Raw genomic sequence first — 15,215 nt, 5'->3', positions numbered from 1 at the left:
TTTTGATGGGTTAACTTCGGCTAGCCCAAAACAGCCCATCTTCAAAACTGTTCCAGCCCAAATCCATTAAAACTTGGGCGGGTCAAATAGGTTTGGGCTAGTTTTGCCACCCCTAATCACATGTATACCCCTTACCCACAAAAATACCCTTTCTCACTATTACACATTGATCACTCTCAATAATTTGTTTGAAGTCTGCCTTATTAAGAAGAAAACTAGACATCAATTTTTTTTCTCATTGAGGGAGTATAAAGTACGTCTTTCAATGTTAATACTCTTTCTGAAGTAAACTTCAACTCAACCTCTCTCGTTTCAAGCACTTGAGTTGAGTGAGAATCACCAAGCATGATGATTTTAGGTACTCCTCAAATGGAGTATATACTTTAAACCAATCTCTATCATAGCAATTGACTGTTTGCTCTAGAATAAGCCACTCATCCATCAACATTTTCTACCATGTTAATGTTTGTTATTACCGTCACAAGTGGCTCTTTGGTAACATTCGCCTGTGGTGTGGGACAACAATTTTAAAATTTGCAAAATCGAGCAATATCTCCACCTTGCCACAGACAAAGCATGGTCTCGCAATTTGAATTTGTTGATTTTGTGCTTGGTTGTTTGCACCATTATTCTTATTGGAAGGTCTACCATAACTTTTCTTTAAAAAAATTTCTTCGGCCTCAAAGAAGTAGTTTTGTGAGTTTCAGGAGTAATATTATTTGAGGTAACTAAATTTACCTTTATAGTGACAGGTTGCAGAGTACCCTCTTCCGGTTGCATAAGTGTATCATGGCCTCTTGCCTCTTCTTCCATGCGAATCCGCATTATCAACGTCTCAAGTGAAGTTTTCTTTTGTTTGTGGCGCATAGTTTTTTGAAATTTCTTACATGAAGGTGGACGTTTATCTATTAAACCACAAACCATAAAGTTGTCTCCAATTTTAATATCCTCTAACCTGAGCTCTCCAATGATTATTATAAAGTTTTGAGCTTGGTCTACTATGTACTGATTTGTTATCCACCATTTGGAAACGAAACAATCTGCTAGCAGCATATTTTTTCACGCCTACCTCCTCGGTATCATAGTTATTCTGCAATGCTTTCCAAATTGTCTTTACAGTGGAGTAAAATCTATCATAATAATCATAAAAATTATCAGATAGACAATTAAGAAGAGAATACCGACACTTGTATGAACCATCATTATATTTTTCAATTTTCTCTTGTAGGGCAATTAGCTCATCATCATTCATGGAGGAATTATTCACTTTGCTTGGATTCTTCTCATTTAAAGCGTAAGAAACATTGAGAAGACTCAAATAAAAAAGTACTTTACCCTTCCATCTCTTGAAATGAGTACCGTTGAAATGGAATAACTTGTTGAGATCTCCCATCTTGATATTCGCGAATTTTTCAACTGTAGTCATTTGAATCTCCTTAAAATTGTTGGTGAAAATACAATTACAATTGAGAAATAAAATGAAGAAAATAAAATATTTTCAGGTTGGGGCGCGGATATCTCGTTCTCTTTAAGGAGATTCAAGCCCACTGCAGCAAAGTCTTTACTGGTCCAGCAGTAATTCTCTTTACTTGTCTCCCCATGATACAACAGCCCGATCACGTCGTATGACTCGAACAAACTCTGAACGAGTGTGGAATTTCATTCCATGGAAAAAAATAATTCATTAACCGTCGTATCCTACTTTGTGATATTTTTCATCACCAATTTTCCCTTTTAAAGTGTTGAGTTTTAATAGCTTTATTGAGCAAAATAGCATGGAATTTCATTCGTCCATGGAGATCCCTGAAGATTCAAACATTTTGGTTGTTGATTATATTACTAATTTGGCATTTGATAGTGCAAGTGACGTATAATTCAGTACTGAAGAGGATTAATGCAATCATTATCTAACATTTTGCTCATTTTGCATTTGTTGATTTATAACATTATGGTTGTTGATTATAACATTTTGCATTATCTAACAAACATTATGGTTGTTGATTATATTACTAATTTGGCATTTGTTGATTATATTGCTCATTTTGTTCACTGTTTTCAAACGTTAGAATAATTACGTGGTAACCAATCCAGTTTTAAATTTTGGCTAGCAACAAATTAATCAAAAAATCGATATGACAAAATTTTAATTAAAACTACTGATTGAACAGAACTATATACACAATAATTTGATCGAAAAATTGGTATGCATGATATTAATTTCTGAAATAACCATCGAACGGAACTATTAACGGTATACATATATCATCACATAAACAAAGCCAGAAAAGACTCAGAATCCTCTATGAACGCAAGCTTCTCTCTTGTTCCTTCCAATTGCTCCTTCAACAACAACAGTTCATTCAAGTTTTCACATTCTTGAACGTCAATATTTTCTAACCAATTCCGGAGACCATTCCTCGAGGGCGGCGTTGATCTCGAGCCGCTTATACAAACATCACCAGAACCAGAAAATGGATCTATAGAAGTAGAAAAGTGTCTGTCAATGGCAGAATAAACATCGCCGTAAGTGTAAGGTTTTCCAGTAGGTGAGAAAACAATAGCAGCAACACGAGCACCAGTCATGGATTCGAGTTCTAAAGCTTTCTTGAAAAGACCTTTGCGTCTCTTGGAGAATGTCACCATTCTTGATGTTTCCTTCATTATTTGCTTGATTTCTATCTTCTTCTTTCCCGTCCCCATCTCCTTTTTCTTCCTCGAGTTTAACTTCTATACACTAACATTGATTTTTTAAAAACAAATAGATAAGAAAATAGGAAAATTTGTCAATTTTGTACATGTACTATCTAAAGTTATCCTCGTTTCGTATTTGCCCTTGTTCACGTTCCGAGATCAAATTTAAAATTTCACTCCCACGGTGTGGATAATATTAGACCAAGAGTCTAACAGACGCAGAGGAGTTGCTCAATTTCGACTAGTATAAGAGGAAATTCAGCTTCAAATAAACAAGGAGAGTAAACCCTTTTCTCTAAAGTAATTATAGATAAATTTGTAATAAGCATAAATCAGTAACCTGATAAGAATAATAACTAACCTTGTCTGTGAAAGTAACTTAAAATACTCCTTTTCTCTTCTCGTCTTCTTCAAGTATGGGAGGTGCTTGACTACTCCAATTTAGAATTCTTGAAGGTCTATTGACTATTGTACATGTATATGTATATGTATATTTATAGAGAGAGATATAAAAAAAAATGCTGTTTGTGTAAGGATTCCTAAAGCTGTAAAAGAAACCGACACATTTTTTACTTGATTTTATTTGATTTTGAATTTAAGAAAGAATCGAGCCAAACCAATTACATATATACACTATTAATTTATAGTCTTTATGACCATAAATATTTTCTTAATTATTTTAATAATCTTCATATTATTAATTAATGCATTACCAATCCACACATGCATAACTTGCTTCTAAAGCAAAGAATCTCTAATTATATAAAATTACTAGATACCCCTGGCTGATAGTGCAAGTAAGGGAAATCCTGGGAAAAGTGCAGCCAAAGCTAAGGAGATCCATGAAAATTCAAACGTTGTAGCTGAGCCAATTGCGATTAAGGAGGCTTTAAGTTATCGTTTCAATCATCGAGTGCTGCCAATTATCATTGAGTCTTAACGAAGATCTTGGATGGAAAATTGCTATTATGGTTGATGATACTCAAGATTAGATTTCGACAAAATTTCCATGTTCCTATTCATCACAATTTGCGGTTGCTTATTATATTATTTCCTCCCGTCCATGACATTTTGGCCTTATTATTTTGGTTCAAAATAAGTTTTTTTTTTTTTTACATTATCAGCTTTTCAAGTTTGCCCCAATTTACATATCCCAACCATTATGCAAATTTTAATTAAGAGTAATTTAGTCAAAACACTTATTTTTTTCTAGGAGTTAGTATTTTTTAACAAGTGTACCAAATGCTAAAAAGTCGCCTATTGTGGACACGGGAGTACTAGTTTGGTATTGGACAGTGCCGGAGTTGGTCTAATTCAATGCTTTGATGAGCTGCCATCGAGAGGAAAGTAAATGTAAACCTGCTCATTAGAGTTTTGAAGAGATGGCCAGGTCAAATAATCTTGAATTCTATTATTTGAGATTTATTAATATATTAGCCCCTAGGTATCCTACCTTAAGAAAAACAAATCATCATTTTTGAGTCATGACGCTTTCTCTAAACAGGTAGAATTCGAAGTGCGACTATTCAAATAGCACTGGAACATTCAATTAACCAATTCATATACTGCAACACGTTTGATTTGTAGTCTTTACATTCCGTTTCTATGTATGCCTATGCCATAGAAATAAAAGGTTTAACTAATCAGCTGGTGTTCAGATATAAGAATAAAACTAGTAGTCATACATTCCAATAACATTTTCTTTAGCTAAATCAAAAAAGAAAAATATTTAATAAAGCGGATAAACCATGATTTGCATTCTCTGATACAATCCAGTAAGGAAAAATATCCACAAATTAATTAGTCTGCCTGCACAAAATTCTACCTTATGCACAAAACAGAACACCTCCTTAAAGGATGCAAAGGATATCAAAACATGCATTACACGACTCTTACACGAGGTAAGTAAAGTACCTTTACTGCACTTGCAGATAAAATGAGAATCTGAACGGAAAATAAATTTGAAGTTTTACATATGCCAGGTCGTAGCTAGGCTCCCTCAACCTGCTTGCCTTGGCACTGCACTGACATTTCCATTTTTAATTTTACTGTAAATTGAAAATCTTGTAGACACCATTTTTTTAAAATAAAAGAGAAACAAGAAAAAGTAGATGACTAAATTGGTTATCTGGCAACCAGCCAAGACGGATAATTAGATAGCTGCCATACTTTCAAGGGCACTAAATAAAAAACAAAGTTCAAGAAAAATTGCGAACTGAACACACAAAAGGGATCCAGGAACGAGTTAACGGATGACTAATCAACCTAAATAGTGTAGGTTAACAGCTACTGAAAGTATGTTTTTTTATCGCCATTTACATTTTCACGATCTGGTGTAGAAAAATAGCGATAACAGTAGCAGTCCCTACAAGAAGGAAATCATTGCAACAGAAGCTTCTCTACACCACAAAATCACCATCAGATTTGGATACTTAAGCATCCCAAGTCACCAACATCAATATCTTTTAATTTTAAGAAACTTCACCACGATTGTCATCACATTCGACAGTGAAATTTATCAAGACCCGCACAGAATTTTGACTTCTCATATCTACCCATTCTGCCATTATTATGTCGTCTGAGATGCTAAGGGTACATGGCCTCTAAAAAGACAATTTTTGCATGCATCATATCGAATTCGTTGCAGACAGTGGTTGTGCAACTTCACCAAAGAATGCAAGTAAAAAGAACCAAAAGAACGCATGAGAAGTAAACATCACTGAAGGGCCAGGAGATAAGTGATCATATATGACATCTTCTATCACTATCCATGTATTCAGATCCAATTTTTGCTGTTCTGTTTTATATTAAGGATATACAGATCTAATAGTTACCTTTAAATGAGCAATACTTTTCTGTGAAATTCTTCGTCAATGAAAAAGCTATGTAGTGCCTTCTTCTTTACACCACCGTCTCTTGCAAACAGAATATAAAGATCAAAACATATGTAGCTAAATATACGATATAATCCAAAATACTCAGGTATCCAAATCAATTGCGAGAAAATTGTTTAATCGAAATATGTTACATACACGAGTTTCCTTGGAAACAGTTCCTTAATAGATAAACTGACTACGCCACCCAGCCATGCAAGCAGTTACATGATAAGGTTCCAGCGCCCAGTGATAGTCAACCTGCAACAAAATCTGAGACATGTACAATAGTCAAAGCATTTTTTCCGCGATATACTGTCAAAAGTGCCCTGCTAAAAGAACAACACAAGTGATCGTCAAAACAAGTTTTGCATCTTCCTTTCAACGCATGGCTCTCTAACCTTAACCACATCGACCCTGAGTATTAGACAAAACACCAACAGTTACTGCATGCTATTCAATTATCTTAGCAAAACAAGCCACCAGTCCCCAACTCCCCCTGCTGCAATTCCTTTCTTCGCTGCTCCTCTAGCGGATCTGGACTCTTCACTACTCTTCGCGTACGCCTAAAAGCAGAATAAGGTAGGGATAAGATCACCTTAAGAGATTAACAAATTCTCAAATATTTGATAATAGACAACTTTTTCCTAATCAAGTATGACTGACAATTGAAGTTCACGGGATTAACACCTGTCTTGCGCATGCTGTGCAGGGAAGGTAGGCATGAATTCTTTGGACTTGGGAAGAGGAACTTCACGAAACCACTCATGGTTCAACGCAGCTTCAGCAGTTATCCTCTGCAGTTTGTCACTACAAACAATAAGCTTTTGAGAAGGAAAGATTAGCTTAGAGCAAACTTACAAGTTCACATATGTTTGGTTATCAGTACCTGATCCGGATCATAAGTGAGTAGCTTGTTCAACAGGTCAAAACCAGCATCAGATAGTCCAGGTTCCATGAAGGATGTGGCCGGAAATTCCTTTCTTAGCAAGTTATACCTGAAACGAATAATCATGGGTTAACAGAAACATGGGAATATTTGCTGTCAAACTGAAATCGTAGCCAAGCCGGACAGCCAGACCAGAATCACTCAAAGCTGGAAGCCTGGGAAAACAGTAGCAAAATAAAGACATGAATCTCCAGTTGTCTATTGTAGGGATAAAATACAGAAGAAAATAATACTTACTTATGCTTTACAAAGTTGACTTTCACCCCAGGGAGTTTGGAAAATCCCGGCCATATCGTCTCATTTGGGGTGCCAAGGATTCTGAAAATCTGGAAAGGGAAAAACCCACAAATACATTAATGATGTTAGAAATTACATCGCCGAAGCTGTAAGTAACTCTCCACTAACTACAAAATAAAGCAGCTGGAAGAGAGACCTTGTTAAGTTGATCAACTTCTGATTTCCCATTGAAAAGCGGTTCTTTCCTCAGCAATTCAGCCATGATACAACCCAATGACCACATGTCAATAGCAGTGGAATATTGTTTCGCTCCCAAAAGAAGTTCAGGTGTCCTGTAAGAATATTAATTTTTCAATCCTTGTCACCAAAAGATCAGATAGAGAAAGAATTTAACAGAAATCTTTTTTGGCAACATACACAACTCAACAATAATATGTCCATGTACTTAAAAAAAAATCGAATAAATTAAAATCAAAACAAGTAAAAGCATTGAACTGAAACTCACCTGTACCACAAAGTAACCACCAATTGAGTATACGTTTTCAGGGGGCTCCCATATTGACGAGCCAATCCAAAGTCACAAATCTTCAACTCACCTTGGTTATTTAAAAGTAAATTTGAAGTCTTCAGATCTCGGTGAAGCACCCAGTTATCATGAAGATACTTGACACCCTCCAAAAGCTGGAGCATAAGGCATTTGACTTCACTTTGGGTAAATCGTTGTTTCATTGTCTCCATTAACGCCTTCAGGTCATGCTCCATGTATTCCATCACCATGAAAATGTTGTCAAGTTTGCTCCCTACAACTACTTCTTTAACATCTACAACTGCGGGATGGTAGAAAGAGAGGAGAATGTTTATCTCCCTTAGAGATGTCAAAGGAAACCCTTCTCGTTCCTTTTCCATTTTAACCTTCTTTAGAGCAACAATTTCTCCTGTCTTCTTATCTCTAGCTCTGTAAACAACTCCATATGTACCTTCATCTATCTTGTTAAGCCTCTCGTATTCATCCACGCTTCTACACCCCTGAAGCATGTTTACACTCCTTTGAGGAGGGAACGAAGCTTCTAGTACACCACAAGAATCATGCTCGTGTTCGTATTCTGTATCTGATTGGCTAACACTAGTATCATCATAATTACGGTCCTTATCCACATCCATGGAGTCATTCTTGTCTAAATTATTTTCCTGGTAACTATCTCTACTAGAAGACCTAATATGATCATCAGATTCTGAGGACTGCACCCTATTTTTCTTGGGGTTCCCAAGTTCAGGGGTCAGTGATTTCCTACGCCCACCTGTTTCAGTCAACCATGACCCTAGTTTCCTACTCTTTAATCGAGGAATTTTATTGTCGTCAACTGGGAAATCATCAACATCAGTCACCCATCGAGACGCTCGTATATGCACATATTCATCATGTTCAAGTATTTTCGCTTCTTGTTCATTGCTCGATCGCACCTCAACAGGAGGCGTCAAAGATATGTGGTCAGGAAATTCAGAAGTAACTTGGTGGGAAACAGGTATAGCCTTCACCCTAAGCTGGGACTGCTCTGTATTATTATTAGTCATAGAATAGTTCTGCACCTTAGCAGCTACCAGTGAAATTGTACTAATATTTGACATTCTATTCACTTTCTTAGCATCTTTATTATCCCAAATAACGGGTGAAAATTTTCTTATTTTGCTCTGTACAGGTAGCTGGTCTCCATTGTCCGAATTGCTGGCCTGGTCATCAGAAACACTCTCGCTGGACGATGATAATTCCCCGGGCTCACGGTCACTTCTACCTGAATTACTCATCATCTCTCTTTCTTTTAAATTCATTCGTCTTAACCTAACCCCGCTATCGCCGTTACGAAATCCATCATAATTTCTCTTTGAGTAACCAACTTCCCTCCTTGAAACCTCAAATTCCAAACCCTGGCCCCTAAATTCGTCGTCTCTATATCCACCATGTCTTCCGGCAGCCATATAAATCCCCAATTCTCCTCTAAAGATAAAACCCTAACCCTTAATTCACCCAAACAAGACCAATACACCGATTCTAGTGGAAACACAACTTATATTCGAGAAAATAAGGGAATTGGAAGGCTTACTAATTGTAGAAACGGATGAAAGGCGGCGACGGTGTCTTCTTCCGAAAGGGAGGGCAACCAAGTTCCGGCCGCATAAAGGGACTTTACAGATTAGCTCCTCCTATGTTTTATACTGTAATTGAGATTGCCTCCAGATTTTTGTCAATTGTTATTTGGTTTTCCGTAATTGAAAGAAACGACCACAATGTTTCATCTATCCTCGTTTTGCTCCCCTGAATTTACAATAATAGAATATCTCCCCCACAAGAAAAAGCTCATGATTCGTTTACACTAAAAGGAACAAATTGTTAAAAATTAAAGACTAAAAAGTAAATAAACTGAAAACAAGTATAGAGGGAGATTGATATTTTATTTCAACTTCAAACTGATATACATAATGAACTGAAAACTCATATATTTATAGAAGAAATGAAGCAGTTGCGAGGCTTTTCTTGAGCTGCTTGTAAGATGTCTGCATGAGTTGCTCGCAACCTGCCTGTTTAATAAGAAGTTGATGCAAATCATTTCATTGAGTTGCTTGCAACCTGCCTGCATCAGCTGCTTGTAGATAAACTTCAATATAGTACTTAACGGATAATCTTCTTCAGGAAGATTATCTATAGCGGAATAATAAATGAACATCCACAATATAATATTTTCATAACACTCCCCCTTGGATGTTCATTAAAAGATAATATGCCTCATTAAAACATTACTAGGAAAAACCTTGTGGGAAAACATTCTAGTGAAGGAAAAAGAGTACACATATTTAGTAATACGCATTGCTAGCTGCCTAATTAAAAACCTTATAATGAAACTCTGTGGGGGAAAACTTAGTAAGAAAAAAAGAGTACAACGCGTATTTTACTCCCCCTGATGAAAACTTTGTTTCAAATATTTGAGTCTCTGCATTTCAATCTTGTATATTATCTTCTCAAAAGTTGAAGTTGGTAAAGATTTAGTGAATAAATCTAATGGATTGTCACTTGAACGGATTTGCTGCACATTGATATTACCATTCTTCTAGAGATCATATGTGAAGAATAACTTTGGTAAAGTATGTTTCGTTCTATCTCCTTTTATGAATCCTCTCTTTAATTTAATTGGGCTATGCATGAAATATTGTCTTCGTATAATATTGTGTTTTTTATCACATTCCAACCCACAGTTTTTTCGAATAAAATGAATTATTGATCTCAACCATACGCATTCCGTACTTGCTTCATGAATAGTTATTATCTCAGCATGATTTGAAGAAGTAGCAACAATTGATTGCTTTGTGGAGCACCATGATATAACAGTGCCTCCACATGTAAACACATACCCGGTTTGAGATCAAGTTTTATGGGGATCATATAAATAACATGTATCTTCATAACCAATACGATCTGCACCACCTTTGTTAGCATTAGCAAGATACATAAGTGCACCAACTGCACTGAGATAGAATATTTCAAGACCAAGGAGTTCCTCATCCTCTTCTGGAGGTCGGAACAAATCCTTATTCACTTCAAGTGATCGAACACCCATTGGCCTACTTAATGGGTGCGCTTTGTCCATGTAAAAGCGTTTAAAGACACTTTTTGTATATGCAGATTGATGGATAAAGATCTCGTCTATTAAATATTCAATTTGCAGACCAAGTCAAAATTTTATTTTTCCAAGATCTTTCATCTCAAATTCTTTTTTAAGACATTCAATTGCCTTTTGGAGCTCTTCTGGAGTTCCAACAAGATTTATGTCATCAACATAAACATCAAGTATAACAAATTCTGTTGACATTTTCTTTATAAAAGTACATGGACAAATAACATCTTTTATGTATCCTTGTTTCAGCAAATATTTACTGAAGCGATTATATCACATGCACCCAGATTGATTTAAACCGTACAAAGATCTTTGTAATTTGATCGAGTACATTTCTCGAGACTTTGAATTATATACTTTAAGCATTTTAAATCCTTCAGGGATTTTCATATAAATTTAATCAAATGAGTCATATAGGTTATGACTTGCGTTTAAATGGCATGACATCTTTATGTGTCTGGACTACATGCCCGATCCTCACAGTCTTTTACAATATCGTGCACTATATTGTATTAAATACATCGTCGAAGATCATTTTGTATCAGTTCTGTCACTACCCAATTTCTCTTATAGGTCGTGATAACGCCCAACGTCGCCGCCAGGCAAGCTAACAGTGATCTAACCATGTAATTGTTTCTTTTTTAAAAGAATCCAAAGTAGTTGAATGTCATTTATTAAGAAAATAAGGAGTAGAAAATTTAATAAAATAAGACGACAACCAATGTAAGAGCAAATGCAGTGAGATAAATGCTCAAAAACCATAGTCTATGAGCATGTGTTCCAAGATCTGGTGTCACAAGTGTATGACAAACTAGTAGAATATACAAAACACTAAGCTACTGTTTGAAATAGAGTAGACAGAAAAATAAAATACAAAAAAAAGACTTCGGGTGCTGCAGGACGGACTCAGAAAGCAACTTAACACTAAGCCTCGGGTTATCTGGGGTGCGCGCCGGAATGAATGCCAGATGCACCTACCTCAGATGATGCACGATTAGTGCAGAAGTGTAGCGTGAGTACATAAACAACATGTACCCAGTAAGTATCCAGTCTAACCTCGAAGAAGTAGTAACGAGGGGTCGACATCGACACTTACTATGGGCTAACAATGAAATATAGGAATGCTAAATAAGCATATAAAATGTGGATAATAATATTAACACAATAGCAACATTGATTAAATGATTCTTTAGCTAATAGTACATTCCAAAAGTCTTCCACTAACACATACTAATTCTAAGTAAATCTCATGCAATTAAATAATTAGAACCTCTCAATTCATGAAAATAATATTAAGTGTGTTCGGGCTCCAAGCATTTAACACGCACGATTTATGCCGAGGGCGTATGACCCGATCCAGAATAATGTGTACATTGTCGAGGGTCGAGAGGCACAAACCATAGATGCATCTATTGTACTGTTGAGGCGTTCGGCCCGCTCCACAAGAAGAGAGAATACTCTATGAACATCCGATTTAAAAGATATTACAAGCCTAATACACAAGGAAGCACAATTTCTATTAACGGTCAAGTAACCCGCCAAAACTCAAAGTAAGTGAAATTCGGCCTTTACGAATCCTTTATCAAGTTTCAATATAATTTAGGTACTTAAATTAACAAGTAGAGTGCAACAATACAAGTATTTCATGGTTTGGGTCCTAAAACTACCCGGGCTTAAGCAAAAATAGTAGCTACACATGCACTCTCGTCACCTCGTGCGTGCGTTGCCCCCACAATTAGAAGCAAATAATAATTTTGAATACCTATGGGGTAAATTTCCTCTTGCAAGGTTAGGCAAGAGACTTACCTCATCTCAAAGCTCACTTTCCGGCTATCAAAATCACCCTAAGGCCTCAATTTGGTGTCGAGCAATCCGAAGCTAGCCAAATGTTATATAAATTAATCAATGTACACTCAAAAGTTAATAATTTAGCTATTAGAGTAATTACCCAACCCAAATTGGAAGATTCCTAAAATTCACCCCTGGCCCACATGCCCGGATTCCGTAATTTTTCAAAGATAATTGTTACCCATAACCTCACTGTCACGACCCAAAATCCTAACCTGTCGTGATGGTGCCTATCTGAATACTAGGCAAGCCGAGAACCTCAATAAAACCACAATTTTATTTTAAGTTCGAAAACATAGTATTTAAATACAACACAAAAATCTCACAAATACTGATACAAACACTCCCAAAAACCGGTGTCACTGAGTATATGAGCATCTAAATGATAACAAAGTCTGACTGCTAAAAAAATAATATCTGAAAATATAGAACAGTACAAAAGCTAAAAGGAAAGAGAGCCAAGGTCTACGGACGCCAAGCAGCTACCTCGATAATCTCCAACAGATAAAACTCCGAGAACTAGCAACCGCTATGTCCAGAAGTATCTGGATCTGCACACGAGGTGTAGGGTGTAGTATGAGTACAACCAAGTAAACTGTAAACTGTGACTGAGTAAACTGTGACCGAGTACAAAACAACAATTTAGCTAGGGATGGCAATGGGGCGGTGTGGGTTTGAGCGTTAGTAGGGCGGTGCGGGTTTGAGAGTTTGCGGTTGTGGGGCGGGGTGAGTTCAAATTTTAAAATAGAAAAATCATGCGGGACGGGGATTTAATTTTTTGAACTAAATGATCTCCACAACCCAAAATACACTGTCATCAATTCATGTGTCTAGATACAATAAATGATCTGGCTTTTCAAATTGTTAGAAGGGTTTTGAACGTAAACAAAACTAAAAAAAATTATTATATTCTTAATTGTTATGGAGTTTTAAAAATCTTTACTATTTTTTCATCTTTTTGTATTACTCCTTCCTATTTTTGTTTGCCGGTGGAATTCAATTTAAATTCATATGGAAAAAATTTCGTCTTTTATTTTTTGAATCACTTATAATTATTACCATATATAATAGCACTACTTCGTGCTATTTAATTGTTGAAAAAATCTGAAGCCATATATGGCTTGAGAGACAAATAAACAACGACCCTTCTACGTTTGAAATATATGAATGGAAAATTTAGCTTGTAAAAAACGATCTATTTTTCTTGCCACAATCATCTTTTAAAAGGAAAAGAGAGAATTTTATTTTTAAAATATTGCAGGGCGGCACAGGTGAATGCGGGTGGAGTATGGGGCGGGTGAATGTGGGTTTAAATCCTATGCGGGGTGGGTTAAAATTGTGCGGGTTCAGACAGAACCCGCCCCGCCCCGCACCGCCTGTCATTCCTAAATTTAGCAGATAATTCAACATGTACACGACTTTTGTGGGTCCCTACAGTGCCAACACATAATCTAAACATGATTTGTGGTTCAATTTCTCTACTACATGGAGAATGTACAAATAATAACAGATTATTCAACTACACAATTTCATAAAATTTGGCCAATTCACAATTCCTATGGTGCATACGCACACGCCCGTCACTTAGCATGTGCGCCACCTCAAAACCAATCATATAACACATAATCTAGGGCTCCATACCCTCATAACAAAATTTAGAACTGTTACTTACCTCAAACCGTAAAATTCTGTATTCTGCTATGCCCTTGCCTCGTGAATCGGCATCTGAACGCCTCGAATCTAGTCACAATTAATTCGATTCAGTCAATACAAATTATAGGAATTAATTCCATATAAAAATATAAATTTTCCAACAAAATCCGAAATTGTACTCAAAACAGGTCTACGGTCGCATAATCGACCGCAGATTTGCGCCCACACCTGCCCAGCTTCTGCCAATTCTGCGGCCATTATGCGGCCCGCATAGTGATTCTGCGGCCGCAAAGTGGACCGCATAAATGCATATTTCTGCCAACAATTTTTATTTAACTCCCCCACACACTGTTCAACCCAAAAAGTCCGTAACCTTTGAATTAATTAATCTACCTCGGCACCACAAAACCTTAATTTCCTTACCAAAAGTTTTCTGGGGTCGTTACACATAAATCAATATCTCGTCAACCTTTTCAGCTTAAGTTCTAAACCTTGGAACTAAGTTTTTCAAATCATTCCAAAACCTCACCGGACCCGAACCAATTGCTCCGACAAGTCAAATAATGACCGTAAAAGCATAATTTGAGCAGTAAATGGGGAGACGGGGTTGTAATACTCAAAATGATCGATCGGGGAGTTACATTCCCCCTCTTAAACAAATGTTCATCGTCGAACGGGTTTAGCTGGGCAGGTGTGGGTGCAAATCTGCGGTCGATTATGCGACCGTAGACCTGTTTTTGCGGTGCATTATGCAACCGCAGAACAGGTCTGCGGGCCGCATAGTGACCGCATACCTGGGCAGAAGACGCTTAGTTCCGAGGGTCTATTTTTGCGGGCCGCAGATGCATATGCGACCGCAGATCCTGCCCCGGAGCTTTATTTTCTAGTTTTTATAACCCGACCCTATTTTGATAAATAGCCTTTGGGGCTCATTTTGAAGGCAAAAATATGATATTTTAGAAAGAAGTGAGAGTGTTCTAGAGATAGGAAAAAACCCAAGTGCTTTGTTCATCAAGATCTTGTTCAAGCTTTGAAATCCAACAAGAAATATCACTAGATCTTCACCCAAGAGGTAAGGTTCTAACCCTAGTCTTTAATTTCGAGTTTGGATAAAGATGGGTGATTGGGAGTATGATTCTTGGGTGTGAGAGTATTATTCATTCATACACGTACCAATAAGGTTGGTGGAAAGATTGTTGAGTTCAAATGGGTAAAGAATGGGTTAAAAATGATAGAAATCTTCAAAAACTTTAATTGAGGATTTGAGGGTCGAGTTGATGTTAGAAATTGGTGAAATTT

General features: G+C 36.7%; 1 protein-coding gene across 5 annotated transcripts; it reads right to left on the bottom strand.

The window, feature by feature from the left end:
* Positions 1 to 5,621: 5,621 nt before the first annotated feature.
* LOC104098444 (cyclin-dependent kinase G-2-like) lies at positions 5,622 to 8,967 on the bottom strand. 5 transcript variants are annotated; one of them, XR_011407729.1, is made up of 7 exons: positions 7,256 to 8,967; positions 6,947 to 7,082; positions 6,751 to 6,839; positions 6,646 to 6,668; positions 6,454 to 6,562; positions 6,255 to 6,374; positions 5,622 to 6,130 (listed from the first exon to the last, which is right to left on the bottom strand). XR_011407729.1 is itself a non-coding variant. In XM_070174761.1 (6 exons), exons 1-6 carry the CDS (start codon positions 8,722 to 8,724, stop codon positions 6,031 to 6,033), a joined length of 2,010 nt encoding a protein of 669 aa, XP_070030862.1. In that variant the 5' UTR covers positions 8,725 to 8,957; the 3' UTR covers positions 5,622 to 6,030. The 5 variants fall into 5 exon arrangements, 1 of the variants encoding a protein (XP_070030862.1); XR_011407728.1 differs by having other exon boundaries at positions 6,255 to 6,361; positions 7,256 to 8,966; XR_011407726.1 differs by lacking the exon at positions 6,646 to 6,668 and having other exon boundaries at positions 5,622 to 5,837; positions 5,966 to 6,130; positions 6,255 to 6,361; positions 7,256 to 8,958.
* Between the last annotated feature and the right edge of the window lie 6,248 nt (positions 8,968 to 15,215).

This window comes from Nicotiana tomentosiformis, chromosome 5, assembly GCF_000390325.3.
Source record: "Nicotiana tomentosiformis chromosome 5, ASM39032v3, whole genome shotgun sequence".
NCBI lineage: Eukaryota > Viridiplantae > Streptophyta > Magnoliopsida > Solanales > Solanaceae > Nicotiana > Nicotiana tomentosiformis.
This window is presented reverse-complemented; position numbering and strand designations above follow the sequence as displayed.